This window comes from Megalopta genalis, chromosome 1, assembly GCF_051020955.1.
Source record: "Megalopta genalis isolate 19385.01 chromosome 1, iyMegGena1_principal, whole genome shotgun sequence".
NCBI lineage: Eukaryota > Metazoa > Arthropoda > Insecta > Hymenoptera > Halictidae > Megalopta > Megalopta genalis.
In genome coordinates this window covers 37,888,984-37,914,581 of record NC_135013.1, presented here as the reverse complement: position 1 = coordinate 37,914,581, position 25,598 = coordinate 37,888,984, and the positions used below count along the sequence as shown (strand labels likewise).

The window sequence follows — 25,598 nt, the reverse complement described above, 5'->3', positions numbered from 1 at the left end:
CTGTGTACGCCCCACTAACACAGACGATCCCCTCCCCTCGCCGTCGGCAGAATCCAGATGAAACTCTCCGATAAGGGAACGAAAAGTTTTCGTCCCGGGAAGGCGAGGAGCATCGAAGAAAAAGCAAGAAGTAACCGGGAGAGTACGATTGTGGGTCACTCGGCGTGCCTTGTCCCACTTTCTCTCCTTTCCCCACGATCCGTGGCCCGGCCCGGCTCGGCCCGGCCCTTCGCTGCAACCTGAAACGCTCTCATCACCGGAAGCAATAAACCTGCCCCGGTCGGCGTGCGTGTTCGTGGAACTCGCATGGTTCGCCATATTTGAGCTCGAAACTTTCAGCTATTGTCGACCAAATCCACCGACTGCGGAACCTCCGATTTTTCCGGGAATCAGCACCGAAGGGATCGTTTTATCCAGACTTTGCAGACTGCCGAGTAAATTGTGAATTTTACGTATTTTTCGCAAAAATTCAATCGACACACTTCACCGTTTTCATCGTCACGGACATCCGATATTCCGATGTTCCAATTTCTGCGATTTAGAGAAACTTCAGTCACTTCGTACAACGAGATAACAGCGTGTTCCGCGATTTTATAAATAAAATCGCTGGGCAAGAACTAATTATATACGAGATATTAACACTGAACACATCGTCAGTGGTGAAATAACCGCTTCTCAATTTTCTGTTTCAAAATTATTGCAATTACGAAAATGTTTTCATGAAAGATTATTCGCAGAATTTCCTTACTTCTTCTTTTCTGAATGTCTTTATTTCTTTATTCAAGCAAACGCTACAATAAAACTCGCACAACGTTTAAATAAATGCAATCTTGCGACTTTTACGACTTTCACAAGCTTTAATCTTGGTTACCTTTGGAACAGCCTAATATTTTTCAACCGACAAATATAAATTGAATATAACACTGAGCAACTGTATTTTACAAGCGGACGTGAAACCAGACAAGATTAGCAATTCAACAATCGCTGTCCCAAATTACAGTCATCACGTTCATCGGACACTAGTTAAAATCGCTCTGGCAGTCGACCATCGCCATGAGAAATCAGCTTAACTCGGCCCAAGTTCCGTTGCCGCAGTGTCACCTAGTTTCCAGCAGTTAATTGGCAGTTCGCTGTACTTTTCGAAAATGCATGCCGCTTCTGACGCAGCAGGAGCAGCAGCAGCAGCTGCAGAGTTGCACGAAGGAGAGCGGTGGAGTATAGAGGAGAGAGGAGAGAAGGTGGGTCGAAACGTTTCAGGTTCAGCCGAGTAGAAGGAGCGCAATTTCCCGTTAAATTAATCGCGAGTGAGTCGATTAAGCTTCCGCTCCCAGCCCCGCGATGCCCAGCGCGCGCGTTTCATGCCTGTTTCGAGCCGAATTTTTATCCGCGAACAATCGCGCCGATGATACGCACCGGCCCAGGAAACCATGCGACTAAATACACCGATGGAATCCGAATTCGAGCCGACCGCGCGTGGCTCGGTCGCTCGCCCGCTCGGAACGCGCGCCGAGGCTTTATTTCCCGGCACCACCCCGAAACTCCGGGCTAATTATTCGGATAATCGTAGTAATCCCTCGCAAAGCCTCTGCTCGCCACGCTCCGCCTCGACCGTCCCGATCGCGAGAATCGATTACCGGGCGCGCACCTGCGAGAGAGCATTACGCCGACGGAGAGGATCTCTGAAAGGAGAAGGACTCTGAAAGGAGAAGGACTCTGAAAGGAGAAGGACTCTGAGAAAAGAGAGACTTTGAAAAAAGAAAGAATTTGAAAGGAGAGAAAAGTTCTGAAGAAAGGAGGAACAATTTTTAAGAGAGAAATATTCTAAAGAAAAGAGAAAAATTCTGAAGGAAGAGAAAATAATGCTGAAGGAAGAGAAAATAATGCTGAAGGAAAAGAAAAAAATTCTGAAGGAAGAGGAAATAATGCTGAAGGAAGAGAAAATAATTCTGAAGGAAGAGAAAATAATTCTGAAGAAAAGAGAAAAATTCTGAAGGAAGAGAAAATAATTCTGAAGCAAGAGAAAATAATTCTGAAAGAAGAGAAAAAAATTCTGAAGGAAGAGAAAATAATTCTGAAGGAAGAGAAAAAATTCTGAAGGAAGAGAGAATAATTCTGAAGGTAGAGAAAATAATTCTGAAGAAAGAGAAAATAATTCTGAAGGAAGAGAAAAAATTTCTGAAGCAAGAGAAAAAATTTCTAAAAAAGGAGGGGGAAAATTCTGAAGAGAGAAAAATTCTGAAAAAGAGAACAAATCTGAAGAAAAGAGAGAAAAATTCTGAAGAGAGAAAAAGATTTTGAAGGAAGAAAAAAAATTCAGAAGAGAAAAAATTCTGAAGAAAAGAGAGAAAAATTCTGAAGACAGAAAAACTCTGAAGAGAGAAAAAGATTTTGAGGAAAGAGAAAAAAATTCAGAAGGAAGAGAAAAAGTTCAGAAGAAAAGACAGAAAAATTCAGAAGGAAAGACGAAAAATTCTGACGAGAGATCCCGAAGAGGGAAACCTCGGGCCAGCGATTTTCTCATTTGCATCTCGTCCAGCCTGTGTCCCCGCCATTATCGCAACGGGACGGCCTTTTTTCGCGCGAGCAGATTTTACCTTGGTCCGTTTTGCGGGGCAATTATGTCCCGCCGCGGGATAACCGACGGTATTTGCATGGAACGTATTTCTTTCTCTTCGACCCTGTAATCCCTACCAACCGGGATATATTTCCGACCAGCCTGCGCGACCGCCGAATTTCCGCGAGAATTTCCAGCCAGCTACACTACTGCTTTCCCTCGTTCCTACGGCCACGTGGACCACAGCGAATGCTATTTGTATTCAATCTATTTCATTACGTCTTTGCGATTGATTTCCACGTGGAGATCAAAGTGTAAAGAGACACTTCGGTTCGAAAATCTATTATGAACACGCTTCGTCGTTGAAGTATATCGTCTTGCGACAAAGGTCGCACAAAAATGCAATTTAATCGTGCTATTTTTCTCAGGGCTCTATTTGAGAAAAGAGATGAATATTTTTTGATTCTTTAACCCTTCGCTGTCACACTTACTATGCGAAGCAAGCGTGTCATACAATTTTCAAACAAGCGTCGCTCAAGAGATAACAATGCTATTGAGACCGAAAAATTTGAGAATATAATTTGAACATTCTAGACCATCGTTTCCTTTATTAGAACTCGATATCTCACTCCCAGGTGTATTGAATTAATTGTTAATTTCACTTTTTCCAATACAGAATGTCGGTTTATTTTAAAAGCAGAAATTATTGCTCCACGCTAATTAGCGAAAAGATTACGAATTAACGATATTCAAGCTTGCGAAATAGTTGAGTAGCAACGCGAATTGGCCAGAAAATTTAATCCGGAAAATTCGATGGGGACGTTAAATTGGTATAATTCGTTCAGTTCACGTGATTAAAAGTGAAACGTTATTTTGCATCATTAATGTTTAACTTCGCTCAGGTTCTACGCCGGAACGAATATATGATTACTATAATGTATGTAAATGCGTAATTGTTCATCGTTTTGCGAATATATTAAAATCGGACTAAGTGGTACCTGTGCAGCCGAGAACGGAAATTGCGAAAGCTTCGATCGATATACATAACGCGAATACAAACGATAATAGTAACAATAAATTAGATCAAAGAAGTATCGACTTTTTTATGCGATAAATGCACTCATCACCGCTATGGAAGTCATTGCAACGGTCAGAATAAACCCACTATAAGGATATATTCTCGTTAAGCAGAATCCGAACATTATCTACTACCCGCATACAGATAACACTGTTTTACGTTCGGATTAAAGAATTAATTTTCATAGCGATATATTGCGCGGTCGATTATGGTACCAGTACTCGTTAGATAGATGCACTAAAGTCAACGACGACTAGGCGCTAAATCTTGACATTAGACTACACACATCGTTCCGATTTCGCGACAAATCGGTCTCTTCAAACTCCATAATTCTCGCTTAAAAATAACAAAGCAAATTTCCGTAACAAAGCAAATTCGGTAACCCGAAAATTCTGACTTTTTTGACACTGTGCGGATCTATTTGGGACCTTGAGACGAGTTTCGAGCTATTTTTATTATCGGCCACAAAACGATTCTTTAGGGTGAAAAAATCCCTAATGTACGCAGATAGAAATTTCTCTATTTTTCTATACAATATCTTTAAAAAGTACATTAAGTATATAAGTAATCGTTGCAATAAACATTCGATACTTTCCTATGCTCATTAAATAGATATGAAATTAAGAAAAAATTTCTTAAGATAATTTTTAATTATTGCGAACGAGATTTACAAGCTATCCAAATTCTTTTTTAATATTGCCTATTTTCTAACAATTCATTACAACTATACTTATATATATATTTTTTTTATATAAATATTTTAAATAAAAAGAAAACAAGCAAGAGAATGTTTAAACATCATAATAATTTTCTTTCTAACAATTAGAAGAAATGCATATGGGTCAGATAATGTTTCCGGCCGGAACTCGTCGTTTCCACTTAGGGGAGTTTAAGACCCCAACAAACTTGCACAGTTTCCAAAAAAAAAAAATCGAACTTTTCTTGTTGTCGAACCAGCCTTGTTAGGGAACGATTACGGTACTCAGCGTAGCCGTAGGGTGTGGTAACCATCAACGGCTCTTTACATAATCGCCAACAGGCCTTGAAGAATCGCGATCATAGAGGCTGACGCGCTCCGCCTGACTCATAGACAATTTTCCCGAGGCTGCTGTTTCCCGTTCATCGTTTTGATTTAATCTCCTTGGAAAAAAGTACGGGCTCCCACGGGGGAGACACGGTCGACGGATCCGAGGGGATGAACGGAGCTCGTTCCAAGCAGAAAACACCGATAAAACAGAATGACTCACCGAGCACCTTGCAGCTTCCGCCGAGCGGAGACACACCGGCCAGCTGAATGATGGCCATGAGAATATCGCCGAGCATTAGACAGGCGACGTGATGAGTCTGGCAACGCCAATGCAGAACGTGATGAGAAACTGGCAGCAGACAACCAGCGGCTAACGTAGCCGCGAGAAACCACGCGCTAATGATGAACCCGACGGGGTACAAGGTGAACCTGATGTCCGCTGCCTGCATCTTCGGCCTGGAAACGTGTATCAGCAATTTTAAGATATCTCCGAAAACGTTTTATCACATTTCTATCAGTCCTATTTATCGCCACTTTGTTAACATAAATATAATAATATAATATAATAATATATAATATATATATAATATAATAATATTCAGAATATTAATGTAAAGGATATTAATTATATAATATTCAGAATATTAACGTAAAAGAAATTAATTATATAATATTCATATCATGTTCATAATATTATATCTTTAAAAAAGATATTAACACTAAACCTACCAAGCAGTAATAGGTTTAGTGTTAATGTAAAGGATATTAATTATATAATATTCAGAATATTAACGTAAAAGAAATTAATTATATAATATTCATATCATATTCATAATATTATACATATTTATAATAATTATAAATATATTATTATAATAATTAGTATAATAATTAATAATATTATATAAATATATAATTATATATTTTAAATGAATATAATTATTTTAAATTATATGAATATATTTTTTAATGAATGCAATTATTTAAAATTATTATATCTATATTTCAAATTGATACAATTTGTATAGTCTAACAATGCGATAACGGAAGAACAGCTTCAACTATGAGCCGCCCAACCATGAGAAACACGCATAATCATTCGAGAACAGGTGGTCGTCGAATGGCTGGGAAAGAATGGAACGTGGAACAGAAACTAGAGCATAAAATCTCAATTAAAGTCCAGGAATCGAATTGAATTAATCTGAAGTGCGTTCAAGAACCAATCGAATCGGATTCGATCAACGGCAGCCGCGCACGCGAGGCCCGTTCATTTAGAACAACAGCACGGTGTGCAAGCAGCGATCCGAATCCTGCGGATCCATGCTCGTCCGAGCATTAGCTTTTCGTTCGACGAAACGCGGCCGCGCTATACACGAGTTCCTGAATTCCGACGTGAATCCACAACCTGTTCTCGACGGGCAAGTGAAAGTCCCGAAGAGAGGAGAGAGAGAGAGAGAGAGAGAGAGAACGTTTCTCCGATTCCAGAGATGGTTTCAGCTTAGTCACCGCCGCCGGGTAGCTAGCGAACAAGAGCTGTCAGCTGCCGGAAGCACGGGGAGGAGGACGTGGAACGTTTCCGTGATCATCGGCAACGTGTGATCATCTCTCTTGGGATTCGCAGCGGTCAGCGGATCCGCGTGATTGCGGGGATTTCATGGCAGGGGCAAAAATTCGACCGGAATTCCTTGCTAGGATAATTGAGGAACACTGGTTCAGCATACGTTTAATATGATCAACACAAATTTTATAGTCATGTTACTACTTATTTTTAAATTCGAATTAGCAGTGGACACTATTTTTTGTTGATAACAGAAAAAATAATAAATAAATGCGTCGAATAATATATCGGACGAGTTCTTCATGTAACAGTTTATTTGAATAATATATCAAATAAATTCTTCGAATAATATATAATAATAATAATCTTATGTGATTAATTTTTCTAATTTTTTAATTTTTCTAATATTTTCTTTGCATAATACATCGAATAAATTCTTCGAAGAAAATTTGATTCGGTCAAAATATTTCCAATAAATTCTACGAATGAAATTGTTTTCGTTATTCGAATGAAATATGCCCAATTATGGATAATATTAATTAGTGGCTACATTTTCCTACCCTCTAGTAATTCATATCAAGAAAAGTACAGCTGTCTCTCTCCACTGTCCTCATCCAAACAGGACGCTAAAGAAGGAGAACCGCTTTTTTCCAAAAAGTCTATCAAAATCCCGCAACAGTCGAAAATTTTTGCAATTTCCCTGGATTAGATCGCCTCTGTCAGTGATAGATCCCGTTAACAACGAGTTGGCCGGCCACCGCTGTGAAAATCGACGCGAAACCTTGAGCACGAAACGGAACGCATCGTCGGGGGAGGTCGGAGCTTCAGGTGGTGCGACGACGGAACGGTCACTTGTAAAAGCCTAGGCTGTTCCTCGACGAGAAGGGAAACAGGGGGGGAGAAGAGTGAGGCAGGGCCACATGTAAACGCTCCCGTTAATTGAGTTTCGAGCGTTGCTTTGCAAATTACACGCGAAACCCGTGCAGCCAACCTGCGATACGTTTTCTGTGTAATTTCCGGGACTCTTGTGCCACGGACCCTATTACCGACCGTCGTCCCGGAATCCCGGAGACCGAACACGCCGGACGAAAGCGAGCATCCCTTCCTTCCAAACGGAATCCATAATATTCGGATGTACCGGCGTTCGAAAATGATTAAGAAATTCCGTTTCGGATTTCTGATGTCTGGAATCCCGGCCGACCGCGCACCGTTGCCACTGATTTCATTTTTCTTTGCCGATGTCCGACACTTTCCAAGAACATGCGCGATTTTCGAGTGACGAATATGTTCTACACGCGGAGTTTGGCATATTTTATTCCATTAACGAATAACGCAGAACATTTTATTCGAAATATTATTCGAATAAAATTTTATTCGAAGAATTTATTCAGTAAAGTATTCGATCAAAATTTTATTCAAAGAATTTATTCAATTCATTACTCGAATAAAATTTTATTTAAAGAATTTATTCAGTATATTAATCGAGTAAGATTTTATTCGATGAATTTATTCAATATACAGGGTGTCTCAAAAATGTCTCGTAATCCGGAAATGGCGGGTTCCTCAGATCATTTGAAGCAACTTCTTCCTTTATAAAAATTTTCTCCGAGGCACCGTTAACGAGTTATTAACGAAAAACAGTGACCAATAAGAATCGAGTACGGCTGACGCGAGGCGGCCCAGCCAACCAGCGCACGAAGCCCAGATCCGTTCATTGGCTCGGTCGCCTCGCGCCAGCTGAGCTCGCCTCTCATTGGTCACTGTTTTTCGTTAATAACTCGTTAACGGTGCCTCGGAGAAAATTTGTGTAAAGGAAAAAGTTGCTTCGAATGACCCGAGGAACCTGCCACTTTCGGATTGCGAGACATTTTTGGGACACCCTGTATTATTCGAAGAATTTATTCAATATATTGTTCAAATAAAATATTATTCGAATGATTATCCAAATAAAATTTTATTCGAAGAATTTATTCAGTATATTGTTTGAATACAATTTTGTCCGAATGATTATCCGATTAAAATTGTGTTCGAAAAATTTCTTCAAAAGACAATTCGAATAAAATTATTCCGTTTGTTCGCTGACAAAATAAAAAATGTGAGAGAAAAGCAATATTCAAATGATCTCAGAAAAAGATGTCTTGTGAAATATGGTCTCAGAGAAATATTAACGAAACAATACTCTCGCACATTCAAGAATAACGCTGCAACATCTGTTTTACTGGAAAGTCGGACTCACGCGAGTGTTACGTGATCTTTACACAAAAGGCTGTAACATTTTCATGGAAAACCTCATGCTCGTGTAACTCTCAAAGAAATCGTAAAAAAACGTTCCTGTGCGCTGTTTCGCAACCAGTCTGACAACGACAAGAACTTTCAGAAGTGTTCCCATGAAAATTTCGCAAATCGATGTTCGAGAAGAAAAGGACATTCCGGTTCGATCACGCGACGAATGTCATAATGGAACAACATTTCGTCGCGAAATGTCATTGTCAGCAATTCCGAAGTTCGAACACGAAGGCTCGTGTATCCTCTTCGTGAAAAAAAAGAATTCCGTTTCGAGCGGATCATCGGTGGCGGCAGCGAATGACGCGCGCGGATGTGACCTAGAAATTCTCCGCGGGGAGAAGTGAAAGTGAGACACAGCCGGGTTTTTTTCCAGAGGTGTTGTCAATCGAAGCGGATCACGCAATTAAGCCGCGGGTAGAGTCTGAGGGCCGAGCGTGCGGATTCCGCGGGCAAAAACTCTAGAACTGGGTTGATTCCTGGCGAAGTCGAGCGAGAACTGGCCGACACGATCGATCGGAAATAAATTAAAACGGACGCGCGAGAACCGACTGCATACCGTTAGCTCAGATTTGCATCCGTGGCTTCCGGATCCGCGGAATCTCGATCGTTGTCGAGAAAATATAAAATCTAAATATTCTTGTACAACAACAGATCTTCCGAAATTATTCTATGCTTGTGGAAAAGTATTAGGTCTACCGGAAAGTTCTGTCCGTTTCTGAATTGAAATATAACACAATTTTCATACATTTAATAATATTTATTGTAGAATATACTTTCCATCGTTACTTATGACTTCTTGCCAGCGTGATGGCAACTTGTAAATGCCATTTTAAAAAAATGATTTATTTTTAGAGGCGAAGAACTCAACTAGTGCTTGCTTTACATCAGCTTCAGTTTTGAATTTTTTTCCTGTAAAAAATTTTGCAAAGAGAGAAACAAGTGATAATCGGAGGGTGCTAGGTCTGGGGAGTATGGTGAATGTGACAGAATTTCCCAGCCTAGCTCTGCGATTTTCTGACGAGTCGCCAAAGCAGCATGTGGTCTGGCATTGTCATCGGTAGCCATGTTTTCACGATCGCGTCTCACTTAATAATGACATGAGACATCTTTGTTTCAGTTTATTTAGGAGAGTACATGTGTATAAATGCAATGATAAAGAGAGATAGTCATATATGTCTCAAATCAACATGTGCATATGGATTGAAACCTGAAGTGACACTATCGGACAGAATTTTCCGGTAGACCTAATACATGTTACATAGAAAATAAGGGCGGAATATCAACTATTTTGTTAGGAGAAGCTCTATTACATTCAGCTTCAAGTTAACATATTTCAGAAACGGAACAAAATATCCTGAGAGTGAAATAGGTTCTAATTTTTGTTGTTTGTTATATTATAAGAACCTGAAAAGTTTTTGTGCTTCGAATTGCAACGAACTATTTCATACGCTTTTTTAGGCTGCAAAATGCAGCTGAATGGTAACTAGACCGCGGATTTTATGCATTTATGGCAAGCACGTGTAGCTGAAATATGAAACTGTGAAGACATATGAAGAAATATGATTAATAATAATACTGTATTAATTAATAATACTGTTACATCGTTTTCAATTTATCGAAATTATTAAAGGAAACAATTTATTTTTATTCAAACTGTATTTCTCACAAGCGAGTTGGAAATTTGTATTTTGCATAATCCGCTGTCGATAAAAACGAAAATCCCTTACGAAATACTGCTATGTCATTAAAAATACCGTTATATTTCATTAAAAACACTGTTATTTTTTTTACAGAAAATAAGATTGGCGATAGATGTAAACAATCAGCCTCCGAGAAATAATTATAAAAATGATGTAAATTTAGACCATATATACCTTTATAAATTTTCATTACCTAGTCTTCATAATGTTCTATTTTATCACAGAACTGTCCAAATGGACGAATTATTTTAGATTTTAAAGCTTTGACGAGTTGTAAACCCATTAAAAGGAAATAATTGTTTAAAATATGAAAGTTGACTTTTGTCCATGGATCGCTGCTCCGCCAGACCACTGTGCGACGGTCTGCGGGTCGGGTTTCGGATGTTTTACGCCGGCTCGTCGCGTTAATTTCGCTTAACGAAGAAACGCGGTCCGTCGAGACGGACGCTCGTTGGCGCTAAGCTCGAGGACCGCCACGTTAACGAGGGCAAATCCCACCGCGGAAACGAGAACGAAAGTAATAAAGTCATTGCCTGTGTAATTAAGGACGCGGTGCTGCGATCTTGAAACGAAGAAAATTTATTGACGCCTCTACAGACGCGTGGTCGTGAAAATTAGAGGGTTACTGAATTTTCGTCTAAAACTTCTGCATGTTCGATTTTACGAAGTTCCCGAAGAAGATAAGGATTTTCGCTTCTGCTTCGCGATAAGAAAATTCTCTGGCCAGAAATGATTGAAGATTGGGAAAGTAGAGATTATACGCTTTAAAACGAGCCCAGATGGGGTGCTGTACGATTTTTTATTAGAAAGTTAGAATAGATTCAATATCGACGATGTTTCATTAAATATTTAAGGATTCTTGAACTTTGCACGTCGATGAGGTTTTCGTCGTTTGAATACTTCATGCGCTCTTGTGAACTATTCAGGAACATTTTATTCGATTTGCATTGAAACGTTTATGAATACGGTATAACCCTTATCCGTCGTTCGTGACAATTTGTCACAGTTATCACGGATACTGAAGAAATAATCTGTTCTATAAATCAAGTTAAAGAACTTGTCTCATTTTGCATTAGGTTTTCATTTATAAAAAATGAATTTACGAAATTAATTATTTAATGTTCTATCATGTTCATTTTCTAGCGTTGATTATTCGTCATAAATTATTTCTATTTATTCGAATAATTCGAAAAAGTAACAAAAACAGTTTATATTCTATAATTTTTATTTCAAATCAATTATTTTTCGTATAAATTTCTACACGAATAAATTCTTGTTCGAATGAAATCTTATTCTAATAAAATTTTATTCTGATAAATGTTTATCTAAATAAATTTTTATTCGACAATATTGAATACAAATTTATTCGAATACAATTTTATTCGATATTGTCGAATAAATACTCATTCGAATAAAAATTGATTTAGATAAACATTTATCAGAATAAAATTCGACACTATCGTATAAAAATTTATTCGAATACAATTATATTCGATATTGTCGAATAAATACTCATTCGAATAAAAATTGATTTAGATAAACATTTGTCAGAATAAAATTCGACACTATCGTATACAAATTTATTCGAATACAATTTTATTCGATATTGTCGAATAAATACTCATTCGAATAAAAATTGATTTAGATAAACATTTGTCAGAATAAAAAATTCGACACTATCGTATAAAAATTTATTCGAATACAATTTTATTCGATATTGTCGAATAAATACTCATTCGAATAAAAATTGATTTAGATAAACATTTGTCAGAATACAAAATTCGACACTATCGTATAAAAATTTATTCGAATACAATTTTATTCGATATTGTCGAATAAATACTCATTCGAATAAAAATTGATTTAGATAAACATTTGTCAGAATAAAATTCGACACTATCGTATACAAATTTATTCGAATACAATTTTATTCGATATTGTCGAATAAAATTGTATTCGTTATTATGTATTTGTCTTCTGTCCGAATTATCTCGAACTCGGTGACGCATTTATTTGCTAAGAAACGGCTCGACAAATAAAGATGCGAAAAGCAATAGAATGCTCGAGAGATCATCGAGTAGCTGAAAAGATGACAAAGGACTCAAGCAGAGATTACATGACACAGGTATGAAGCGTTACGAACCTCTGTGAGTCATGCTCGGCGCACGCGAACACCTTGGCCACTTTCAGCTCCTTGATCCTTTCGACGCAGAACTGGCCGGCAGGAAGAGTGACCCCGCCGATTTCCATGCCGCCGTCCGGCAACAATAGCGCATCCTTCGCGTCGCCTACGATCGAAAAGTTGTCGGAACGCGGACATGTTGGAAAACCGGCCACGATCTCGACAGAAGAGGATGCGTTCGGCAGCAGCGGCGTGTCCTCCATCGATTCGTTCAGAAGCACGCAGGAGTGTCTGCAATAAATTCGAATGTTCCGGTTATTAACTGCTTATTTTCAAAATTTTCACAACTCGATTTTACTGTTAACATTTTAACGTTAACGATATGACTTGAAAATATAAAGTTTCTTAATCTTTGTCGGTAAGCGACAAAAACGAAGCTAAATGATTTAAAAAAGGGAGTACACTACTGGTCGAGGCACAACGAGTGATTCAAACTTTTCCTTCTTTATTAGTATCTAACATAATTCAATTTGTGTTTATTTGTATGTTTGCACGAAGGATAGGAGTATTCTTCAGTTTTCTATTATATTGGCAGCACCTCTAACAATAATTGATATATATTTTTCCTTTTTAGAAATTTCGCTGTCTATTTCTATGTATTTTATTACAATCTTCGTTAAACTTAATCTGTACCTTCGTTAAGACTAACGAGTTTATTACCAGTATACAATGAATAATAATAATTAGACTGTGGATCATTATGGAAAATAAAAATGGTCCGAGACAATTTCCAGGAACAGAAATTAAAAAAGGATGATTCGCTTCTTTAAACAATTTTAGTAAGGCGAAAACAGTGCAGTAACATTATCAAATTCCTTCAATATCTCCGCAATGTTGTATTCCGCCTATTTATTTTTGCTGCAATGCATAAAATCCGCAGTCCAACAATAATAAAATGAATCAATCACGATTCCGGCACGACATTACGCGATCTCTCGACGAAACCACGAGTTCAAAATCGTGATTGCTTTCGGAAGAGGGTGACCGGGTCTAGCCGTGGCCTAATTGCCATACTAAAAAGCATTTCTAATAATCGACCGAAGAGAAGTGAAAGCCCGTGCGTCTCGTTTCCCGAAAACAGCTTGTTAACAATGGTCACGGTGAAACGGCCGATTCAAAATGTGCGGTCACGTGGAACTCGTGCTCGGCGGATCCGCGGTTCACGGAATTTTAGACGCCGAAAGGGAACGGCCGGGAGAATAGAACGTTCTCCCATTCTTTCCGTCTCTGTTTGCACCACGCGCCACGAAAAAAAGAACCGCGTCGTATCGCAGGAATTTATCTAGGAAACGCGCGAGCCGGCTACACAGAATGCCAACAAAGTCCACGGAACGGCCGAGCTCGGGCCGCCGATTGGGAACGCGATTAAAACGGAGCCCCCGGCTTTCGTTCTCTGTTTACCCGAACGTCACGCTTGCATCGCAAACAGAAACGCGTTCGTGGGAGACCCGGCCGCCGAGGCCGGCCGCAATCATTTATTTTTGACCCGGGTGTCGAACGACAACCGGGCTTTCAATAAAAATACGCTACGGTCAGGTGAAACCGATAAATTTTCGTTGATCGCCGCATGGATTGCTCCATCCGGCGCCGTAGGAACGTCACCACGAATCCGTCGGATCCAAAGGTCCCCCGAAATCCCCGGTTTATGCTGCCGGAATCTGTGCCACCGGCGAACTCATTATTCAACTGCAAATTCCTGCTCGAATCGTGGATTTTGAAAGACGAAAAAGCTCTCCTCTGACCCGATTATTTCTTCCGACGCACGGTGGTCGGGAAAGCGTGACCACCCCGTGGCGGACATCCGATTTTTAAATTTATGTATTTCGAACGATTTTTGTCTGCTACGGGATAGTGGCTGTTAAAGTTTATTACTGCTTTTACGTTATTACATGTGCAACGAGAAATGCTGACTCGAAGAATCAAATTATGCAAATGAAGATAAAATAAATATTACTTTTGCAACTCGTTGAGAAAACATCAGACAACAATAATTTCATTTTTTGTTTAAGAAATTGCAATATAGTTAGAAACAATCTATAATATACACTCATTGTCGAATTTATAATAATTTCAATTTTGAGAAGATGTACAAAAGAATTATTAAACTTGTAAATTTTTTCGCGCAAAAATTAAAATTGTTGACAAGAAAATTACGTTTGTTTCAAGTGCGACTCTTGGTTACTTTCAAGTTTATGGCGTGATTTTTAACCCTTCGCACTCGAGTGGTGACTCTGAGGCACCATTAAAATTGTTATATCATATTCCAAGATAATTTCTATATTAACAAAGTTTACATTTAAGAAATTGTTAAAAGTGTAACTGTTGTATGAGCCACCACAAGACTTAATTTCGTATGCATAAAATGCACTTTGTCATATCAAATGGAAATACTATAAGTCAGAAAAATTATTTTAGGTTTACGGTCAAAATAGCTTCGAGTGCAAATGCTTAAGAAATGACCGTTCGAGGTTTTGACGGCCGCGTGCCGCATTCAACCCTCGTCACTGAACGCCCGTATCCGATTTTAAAACAAATCACGATTTCTCAGACATTTCCCATGAACCGGCGAACGAACGTTTCCAAGAAAAATTCTTTTCTCATGGGAAAAAGATTCATTATCATTGAAAGAAATTTATTAGCAAAATAATTTGCACGTACAATTTTCGATTCACCGTAAAAAAAGAAAACCTATCGAAATTCATATCTCCAAAATTTTATTTCGAAGGTTACTGGTAGCTGTTGATATTCTCATGTTCATTGATTACTATACTGCGGATCTATGATCTATAGTTTGTCTCAATCTAAAAATCTTCGCAACTGCAGCAGCGCGATTCGGCTCCCAAACTTCACAGTTTTCCGGGCGCTTCCCAGAACGGTGGTTTTTCTGCAGTGTGACCCTGCAGCGTGTCAAAAATTTACTATAGGCGCCGCAGCGGGGTGCCGAGGGTCGGGGCCCTGCACTTTAGTTTATTGGGTCTGGGGAAGGTGGGTTTCGAGAGCGCAATTCCGGTCTGACGTTGCTGTATTACACTGTCGAGGGCCGGGGAACACGTTGGCATACAGAACGCCTAAGCAGGCCTTAAACTCGTTTATCCGCTCCCGTAAAGGAGAACGCACGCGACGCGACCATTAGTCCGCAATGTTATTCGGTTATCATGCTCTCTGTTTTCGCGTCCCTGTACCGACGACCTCGACAATGGAGTATTACCCGCGCTCTTTCTGCTCTATCCACAAACGGGACACCGACCCCTGACTTTCGACTGTTTGGCACGTATAAACACGAAGAGAAAGTGTTTGCGTCTGCGTGCATGAGCGAGAGAATGAGAGAAAAAGAGAGAGGGAGGGAGAGACTACTGTCGCAGCGGAAAGCAAATGTAACGACGAAAGCGTATAATGACGGTAATCGCAACATCTATTGTATGTATTATTTGTGTTTGTTCCTTGCTGCCGTGCGTGTGTGTGTGTGCGCGCGCGCGCGCGCGTGTGTGTGTGTGTGTGTGTGTGTGTGTGAGAGAGAGAGAGAGAGAGAGAGAGAGAGGGGGGGGGGAAAGAGGGACACCGTGGCGCCTATGGTATAGTCGGTTGGATTACCTTATGTGCTACAAAATAGAAAATTTATGTATATGTATTTATACATATAATAATTCAAATATACAGATAGATTCATAAACAAGAAATAGAGTATTCTATACACTCAATCTAACAAGTACAAGAAAGAGAGAGTTTGTATCTCTGTGCGAGCGAAAGAAAGATAATTTGTTTGATTGCGAGTGACTCTCGAGCCCCGTGCCCGATCGAATATAATTGATTGTCAGGTACGCGTGCATTGTCGCCGATCGTTTACGTTCCCGTGTTAAATCTCGATCTATCCAGATAATGGCCTCTAATGTTAATCTAATCGTCCATAAACCAAGCTCGCCCATGAGACATACGGGCTGTCTCAGAGCTCGTGGACCATTCCTGACAGCTTCGCATTAGGCTGCTACCAGCCCTATGTGTATAAACGAGTTTAGACTGGCATTAACCACAGATTGCTGAGAGAAAAGGATCGCTAGACACACTAGACCCGGATCGTTCCTGTTTAGCGAGCCTCTGTTGGCTCTATTAAGCTGTCCGAGTTAATAGGATGCTCCTCCCTGATTCCGATATTCAATCTACAAGAATCCAACGTCAACCCGCAACTCTGTATTAAAGTCTACGAACGGGACCGTCGCGTGACGAGAAGACGTTATTGACGCGTTTCATAATTCTCCGCGACGTGTGACAATCAAAGTCACTCGATTGTGCGGCAAATGTTTCTTTCGACTTTGGTTCGCAGTGTTGAGAAGAATCTATGGTTCCGATTTTCTTGTTCTTTTCGTACTGATTTGTTATTGTAATAACTTCTTGATGATTTTTAATTCACGGTGTTCTCGTGAAATACCTTTCTTTTTTTAAATCTTTATTACTATTGTCAAGTGTTAAAATATATTTAATATTTTTATTTCATGTGTTTAAGAGCTATCTGAAGAGTAATTTAAAAAAGCCAGATTATATTTGCTGCTGCAAAAACTGATGCAAGAATGTAGAGATTTTTGGAGTAGTTTTATCTGAAGCTTCTAACTTTCATTGCAAAAGAAATAGTTGACAATCCAAGCATGAATGTAACTCTAAATCCCAATTTTTCTTTTTAAATGTCTCAATATTGGAGTAGAACAATTTAAATCCTTCCCAATTGGACCACAGTTTCAAAACAAAAATGCACAATTTGGAAAGAGGAGATACCATTATTCGAGCCTTTTTTAGTTGTTGACAATCGGTGACTGTAAAAGCGACACGCGAGGCTCGAATAATCGTACCTCCCCTTCTCAAATTGTTCATTTTTGTTTACACAAGCTGAGGGATAATTGGAAAGAATTTACAGTACCTGTGGCTTCAAGGAAGATCGCCGCAAGTCACATGTGTCCCCACTTCCAGATATACCATCGCATAGAGTTCTGATCACTTTGTAATATTAGTGTCTCAAATTGCATTATTTTCTTCAGTCTATAGAATTCGTGTTCACGATGTTTTCTCTGACAAATACGTAAATCCTATGTGCTACAATATGCTATATCTCACATGCGTCCAATGAATGCAATACCTTAACTTGTTTGTAATTGTGACTGGCAGTGATCCTCCTTACAGCCGCAAACATTATCATAGAAATTATAGTAAAAAGTAAATTACAGTAAAATAAATAGTAGTAAATTATAGTAAAAAAGTAAAATCCAATCTTGTCATTATCACAAAACAATATGCGTTAATCTAATTCGAGACCCGGCAGTTCTAACGTCGAATACACACAATCGACGCCTTGAAACTCCATAGAAATAAAGCAAAGAAAATAGTAGAGAGAGACTCACTTTTCCTCGTGAAACACGCCGGTTTGACCGCAACAGTGCCGCACGCGCGGCCTCATGGTGGCGGCCGCGTGGTTTCCCTCCATTTTCCTGGGCATGCAGGCGATCAGAGCCTGGTTATCCGCGCAATACTGTCCAGGCTCGAACCTGTTCCCGATGTGAACGTCCAGCACCACCTGTCCGTTGTCGAACAGCACGAACGGATTGCTCTGCCTGTAGGGCACGTAGGTCAGCTCGTGGCTGTCGTCGCAGTCGGGTTTCTTCCCGCGAATGACGTTCCACTCCCGCGGGATCTGGTCAAGGGTGTTCTCCAGGGACGGCGAATAGATGAACGGCCGCCAGATATAGCCGGTGGGCTCGCAACGGGCCGAGGATTCCGGATTGCCGTCGGAGTCGCGCACCAGCTCCTCTTTGTCCAGGCAACACTTCAGTACCTCGATCTTCGAATGCGCGGAATCCGTCGGCACCGAGTCGACGAGAATCGCGACCGCGGATAGTAACGATACTACGCGAAGAAACAGCTTCATGACGATCGTTCGAAGCAGACTTAACGGCTCCGTCCCGGAACTCAGGCCGAGAGCATCACGGGTAACCGACACGAAGAGAAGATCTGCTCTAGGATCTCGCGGGGAATCCGGAGACCGAGCAACGCGGATTACTGGAAGTCGACTGACCGCGTAGAACTACGTGAATGTTATGTTCGTTCACTGGAATTCGACAGGTAGGAGGAGGTCCTTCGAGTACGCAGACTGCACACGCACTCGTCACTTGAGTCGGTCGACGGTTATCGAAAGGGCAGGTTTTCGCGACGGTTAGGTCGCGAACGATAAAAGATTGTCGATCGGTGCGAAAACGCGAACACCGTTTTGGCGCGTCTCTGTCGTTCGAATTGCTCGGAAACGAACGCGACTCTCCCGCTCGACGGTCTCGGAGTTACTGAAGCGGCCCGACCACGCGGCCGACCCATGAGCCACCGGCGGCAAGCATGGTCCGCGGCTGCGCGCGCAGCCCGCGCTTCTCCCGCCCTTATTCAACCACCTAGCTCTCTTCTTTGTTCGGGGTGAATACGCGACCACGTGCTCGCTCCCACTACCACCAGCTTCGCCGTCGGATTCAGCTTCCTTGCCGGAAATGCAACGGTACCTAGCGTGGAACACTGTCCTGTTGTTCCGTGGGAAACCGGAGCCTTACCTTCCTTTCGAACATCGTCTTCTCCGGTGTTTGCACGTAGTCGTCTCGTTTGCACTTTTATTGGCAACTCTTAACGACGGAATTACCGAGCACGAAACTCCGCCGACGTATGGTATATTCGTATAGCGTGTATTCGTTGACAGTTTAATTATCGAGTTGGCCAATAAGCCATTGCGTATTTTCCCGGTGGCGATGCAGAAAAAGAAACGCGACGACTTATTATTGACCAAGCCAATAGAATGTCGGCAAAGCTCTTTGCAAATCACCCGGCGCAAAGTACGTCCAGGGTTTAATTTATTGGTTTGTATGTAACACACATACAGTGCTAGTAATTATACAAATGCCCCGCAGCGCATGGAGGAATATTATATAAATTAAACTGGCACTTGTGAGCAAATCTTTGAACTTGTAACGCTTTTTGGTGATGTTATATGGTCTTCCCACGTTTAATGGAAATTTATTAAGCCTCGATGACGTGACATTCTATTTGAATAAATTATTAGTATTCTTAAAAAAAAAATAATTTAACTTTCTCTTAAGAATTCGTAAAATTTATAAATAAATTTATAGGAGAATTAAATTCACTTTTCACGTAAATCTAATTTTCCTACAGACCTGCATTAGAAAAAGGAACAGATTCCCTGGTTTGATACACAGAAAGTACCAACGCAAGTTTACTTTCAACTATAGTAAATTCTGCCTGATTGACGCTCGGCTTGGAAACAAAAATGAACAATTTGGGAAGAGGAGGTACAATTAACACTAGATTTACGGAACCCGTCGAAATGACGGGTCACTAATTTTTCAATTTACGATTATTTATATCGTTAAGATACATTTATGAGTTACTTATTCAATTTATACGTTATTTACGGCAAATCTTACAATAACACTTGTTCAAAATCAAGATAAATATCTTATTGTTACTTTTATAAACTAATATAAAAGAGCTGTTTTTTGTGCTCTGTAAATCTAGTGTTAACACGTTGACTGCCGCGTCACCCGTATTCGGGTGACAGCAAAAGTTCTCATCAGGCCACGTCACCCGTAATTCGGGTGACGCTGATTTGACTACTTACAAAGGATTTCCGAAGATATTTCGACAAATATTCTACAGGAGGTAATGAAACTATTGAATTCTTATAAAAATGGTTTATTAAAAAGATTATTCGCAGTGTATAACATTAAAACATTCTCTGCAAAGTTGAGGTTGATCAGGACAGCTTGGACAAAAAGTTGTTTGTTTTTTCAGATTTGCTCGTGCCTCTGATCAGTCCATTTCGTATCTTTTATTTGAGCTTTTATTTGAACTGTAGCTTCCTCAGTATCATCAACATTTCTTTCTTCTTCCATGACCAATTCTCGTAAAATCTCGTCAATAGTATCTTCATAACATTCATTATCACTAAGATTGTATTTATCAGTATCCGAATCAGAATCTGACGATGTAATTCCATTTATGCTTCTCCTTCCAGGCAGTCCGATCTCTTTTCATTATTGAAAAAAATAGGGACAGAGATTTTAAGTTATACTATTTCGTACTCGGCAAAGATTCCAACTGTTCATGCAGGAACAGAAACAGACTTGAATTAACAGCGCACGCTTCCTATAGCGGCACAGGTGGCCTGTAAGAGACTTTGTTGTAAATACGCGTGGCAGTCAACGTGTTAATCGAGCCTCGCGGCTCGTTTTTATAGTTGTTGACAATCAGTAACTACAAAAGCGTGTCGCAAGACTCGAATAATCGTATCTCCTCTTCCCAAATTGTCCATTTTCGTTTACAAGCCGAGCATCGATTAGAGAGAATTTACTTCACTGACAAATAACTACTCCATGTAGCCAAGAGAAAATATCGAAAAATCGATTCACCGTGTAACATACGAGAAAGAAAACCGCTCAAAATTTCGAACGCGTCAGCGCAGCGCGATCTTCGCACGATCGATCCCCAAAGTTTCGCCCGCGTAACGTCTCCAGTCCGCGAAAGTGTTGAATAACAGTGCACGGATCGTTAACTCGGGGATTTATGAATGCGGGGCGATCTTCGCGATCTCAAGAATACACGGGGCCCGTCGGATACAGCGTCTCCAGTAAATCTTGGCGGCGAGAGCGTGGAAGAAGTCGATCGGCGGAAGATCATGGAATCAGATCTGGATACGACGATCTTCCGGGAAGATACAATGGACGCGCTTGGATCTCTGCGAAAATATACAGCCTCGCGCCCTTGCGTTCATTATTATTGACAGAGTAAACACACGGGCAACCGTGCGCCGCTGTAGCGCGATTCTGTATCGCGAAATTACCATCTCGGGCAGTGCGAATCCGAAGGTAGCTGTTCGCGAGATCGCGGAGCGTTTCGGCGCGGTGCGGAGCGGAGAAGGGTTTCCGCATCGAGATAACGCGTCCCGATCGCGGGAAGGTCGTGGACGATAATGACCGAGGGAATCGGAGTCTAACAGTACGCCGGATCGAGTCCATAAACCATCCTCGCAGCCGGCCGCGAAGACCAGCTCGCAGGAACACTTTCCGCGCCGAGAACGCGCGCACATGCTCGCGCGGATAATTTATAGACGCGTTAGGCTCGCGAGATTAACAGCGATCCCGTTCGGTGAAACGAGAGGCCACGGAGTTCTGTAAACCATCCGCCTTCGGTCTCGTTACCGCCGTGCCGAGGGGAAGCCGAAGGTTTCGCGAGGATTTTACGGTACCGCGAAACAAACGAATCCCGCTGTTTTCTAATCTGCGGGAAAACGTTGCGCAACCGCTTCGCAGAATTGTTTACGAGCTGCGGACCCGACCCGCCAGATCGCCCGGGACGATTAAATTAACGCCAGGTTTACGGAACCCGTCGAAATCACTAATTGATTAATTTACGATGTATTCAGATTGCATAAATACATTTATGAGTTGTTTAATCGTTACACAGTAGAACCTCGTTTATTCGGATCAGTTTTGGAGAGTTAAATATTCGGATAATGGAATAGTTACTTAGCTGGATGACCACCTAACGTCGACACATTGTTAAACGTTGATTTATAGTTATTTAAGACCGGAAGCAATTAATAAATTGTATGCCACTGTATTCTGAAAACTCTCCTCTGCCTTTTGAGACCGATTAGAACTTTCTAACGTTTTTACTCTTTTCATGCAATACCTTATTTTCTTCGAAAATTTTAGGCTTTTACAAAATTTCGTCTTTTTCGAAAACTAAGAGTGATGGAGGGTGTGAATTTCACAACGGCTATAGGAGATCAGAAAAAAAGTTTGATTTTGTCGGACAGTGTAATTAGTAAATCGCGAATTTTATGGATTTATGACAACAATGAGTCGATCAAATACAAAATACTAAAAACATTTCGAGAATCTAAAAATACTGTTGCATTGTTTTTAACTGAATAAATTAATTAAAGTAAAAAAGAAATATGAATGCAGCTTCTGCGTGTTGCAATTAATGTAGATAATGTTTATTTTGCATAGAGATCCGAATTGTTTATTATTTAGAATCGAATCAGGATAATTAATAAGTCAGGCATTGGCGATTTGGATAATCAAGGTTCTACTGTATTTAATTTGATTTAATTTATTTGTATACACGGGTAAATAGCCATTTTCACGGAAACGAAGAAAAACATAATATTAATACTGACAGAGAATCAGCGAGTCAACAGTTCAGGTAAATAGATTATGCGAACTCTTAAATTTTGTGATATTGGCTGGTCCACTTTATCGCTGTCATCAATATATGTATATGTTACTTACGGCAAATATTACAACGACACTCGTTCGAAATCAGAATAAATGTCTGAAAAAGAAAGATGTCTAAAGTAACAAACTTTTATAAACTAATATATAAAACAGCTGCGTTTAGTTCCCCGTAAATCTAACGTTAAATATTGACCTTATTTCTTACAAAAATTGCAAGTAATTCGGTATGGTTGTTCGTAACAAAATTGCTTTCGTTACACTTCCGCGTAGCATGTTTATTTTAACACTAAACTTACCGAGTACTGAAACCGATTTATGCGTTGCTTCATAAGAATGATAACTTTATAAGAACAAATTTCCCTAGAATCTCTATTTCCTAGAAGCTATTTCCATTATAATATATGCAGGAATCACGAAATTTATTGAACCAATTCTTGCGAACAAGTTTTCATAGTTCCGTCAACTTTGAAATGAAAAATGTGGGACCTTGCGAGAACTTCTTTACTTAGAATCAGGTATCTATAGCCGGGATAGCCGGCATATGCAACCGTCCAACTAAAATAATTGCTTTAAAATAAAGCTGCTTCCATTGGAAATGGTTGACTGTATTTTTGTATTCATGTACACGCAATTACAAAAATTATGTAAAATTTAAATAAATTCGATCGTACTATTTTTAAAAAGCTACGCATGCCATTACATACCGTTGAATTACAAGCTATAAAAGGAAGACGTCTTCGAATGACACACGAACAATTATAAGCCCGCCAAAAGATTAGTTTCATTCACCTTCGCACAAACAACTGTGCAAACGGACAAGTTAAACTCTTCTAAAACAATGGCTAAAGGTGCGCCCGGTGCATCTTTCCCGTCAAAATGGCGCCGCAACCCTCATGAACCAGACGGAGTTGTCCGACAGGTCGGGTCAGCCGAGACCCGAGACCATAACCAAGGGGTTAGCCAACATGCAGTACTCTCGATCTCGCTCGGTCGATCGAACAAAGCCCGGATCGTCTCGATTGCCTCTCGCAATTCATAAAGGGAACGGCAGAGAGGGAAAGAGAGAGAGAGAGAGAGAGAGAGAGAGAGAGAGAGAGAGGGTTGCATTATCGTGCCACCCCCTCCGAAGCGCATTACTTTCCGAGATACGATCGGGCTTCGACCGATTCCCTTAATGAGTAACGGTCGATCGAGCAATGATTTCGCCGGATTTCGAAATCGGCGGAGTAGCGTGGATCAAACGCGGTGGTGCGCGCCCTCCGCCCGTAGACAACAGGCCCGGGGGTAGATAAAATCTGTATTACGTTTAGGGACACGCACGTGCAAACCTATTAACGTGCGTGCGTAACGCGCGTCGCGGCGTCGCGACGCAGACCGAGAGAGAGAGAGAGAGAGAGAGAGAGAGAGAGAATCGTCCGGCGGATCCACGTGATTTACGCGCACCAGAGCTGCTCCGAATTCCAAAGCTTCCTATTAACCGGACCCTCCCTCGCGGACGTTCGTAACGAATTTTGAAAAACGATTTTATCGAGCAGACTCGATTGTGCTCGATAGAACGCAAACGGCGGCCGCCGGGCCGCGATATATTTCACGGGGACAGCGCGCGTAATTGCAGCGCGCGTCTCCCGCCGCCCCTAATTTCGCTATAAGTTTCGCGTCACGGCGAAAAAACCTTAGCCGGCAAAAAGCAGCCCGTCGTTTTCCACGGCGCGTCGCGTCGCGGTCGCCGGTGCGCCATCTCCGTGAGACGCTAAGGACACTTTAATCGACGAAATTTCGCGCTCCGACGTAAATTCCCAATTTTGCGCCGCGACGAAGAAGTTTAATTGCCGGCGTCCGAAAGTTTTAAAGCGTTTCCGCTTGTCGGGCCCGGACAGCGTCTTGTCCCTACCCGCGACGCCGGAAAAAAAGAGCCGTCGAGGCGGTTTTTGCGCCGCGGGAGAAGCTTGTCGATGGCGGTTTAAGCTCGAATCAATTTCCATCGACGGACAGGGTCGTCGCCGCTATACCGAGAGCTTCTCCGAAGATATTTTCGCGCGAGCTTTAACTCTTTGCGCTCGACGGAGCTTCGGGGCAGAGCTGCGAGCGCTTCTGCTGAAAGATCGATCGTGCTTTCTGACGCCGCGTCAAATTAACGTGCCTTTTTATACACCGGTTTTACGATTTGGACACCGATTTCGATAAAGACAGGAAGTAGGGAGAACAAACTTTAAAATGGTCTTTGGTTCAATAGATTCGGATGAATATTAATAAAGTTATGAGAGTTCGAAGGTCGTGCTGCTTCTAGGATAGTCGCATCCGTCTTCTCGGGTCAAATAGAACACTCTGCGACGGTTGAAGACGTTGGAACTGCACCATTCTCTGAGCATCTTTGAATATTTTTGGACATATAGTACGATTTTCTTTTTAATAACCAGTACTAAAGATGTCTGGCATGTGTTCATTTATTAGAATTGCAAGACTGAATTTCTTTAAACATTCTCCTATTTTTATTTTAACCAGTTAGCTGTGGCGCCTCCATTTCAGAGCGCGCACCCATATGTGTCGCGAGAATCAAGCGATGACGAGAACACTCGTCAAACACAATGTAAGTGTCGCTGTTAAAATATTGGATCGAGAAGACGGTTTTATTTGATAAAATTAACAATTTTATTATTAATATTTACTTATTCACTTGACATTGACATATACCATATACATAATAAACGAAAACCCCAGAGATAATCATATACTTATAAAAGTTAAAAATTCAAATTGCTGCTGTAGAGAGAGTGGTATTTAGTAAAGCAAGGAACAATATATAATGGCACTTTGCACGTCGAACACCAATACCGTGATACTTTTCTAATTTTATTTTTATAACAATGTAAACAACTTCGTGCAGGATTGGCCTCAAAATATTCTGAACATCTTGAAATTTGAGAATATGTTTTTGTTTT

General features: G+C 40.7%; 1 protein-coding gene across 1 annotated transcript in view; it reads right to left on the bottom strand.

The window, feature by feature from the left end:
• The window catches only part of mthl1 (adhesion G-protein coupled receptor methuselah-like 1), a 338,577-nt gene extending 319,861 nt beyond the window's left edge, over window positions 1-18,716 (bottom strand). Inside the window, exons 1-3 of the mRNA XM_033467239.2 lie at window positions 17,770-18,716; window positions 12,347-12,616; window positions 4,880-5,115 (exon numbers count right to left, since the gene is read on the bottom strand). Coding sequence (XP_033323130.1) covers window positions 4,880-5,115; window positions 12,347-12,616; window positions 17,770-18,293 — 1,030 coding nt within the window. The 5' untranslated portion in view covers window positions 18,294-18,716. The remainder of the gene's footprint in view (window positions 1-4,879; window positions 5,116-12,346; window positions 12,617-17,769) is intronic.
• Between the last annotated feature and the right edge of the window lie 6,882 nt (window positions 18,717-25,598).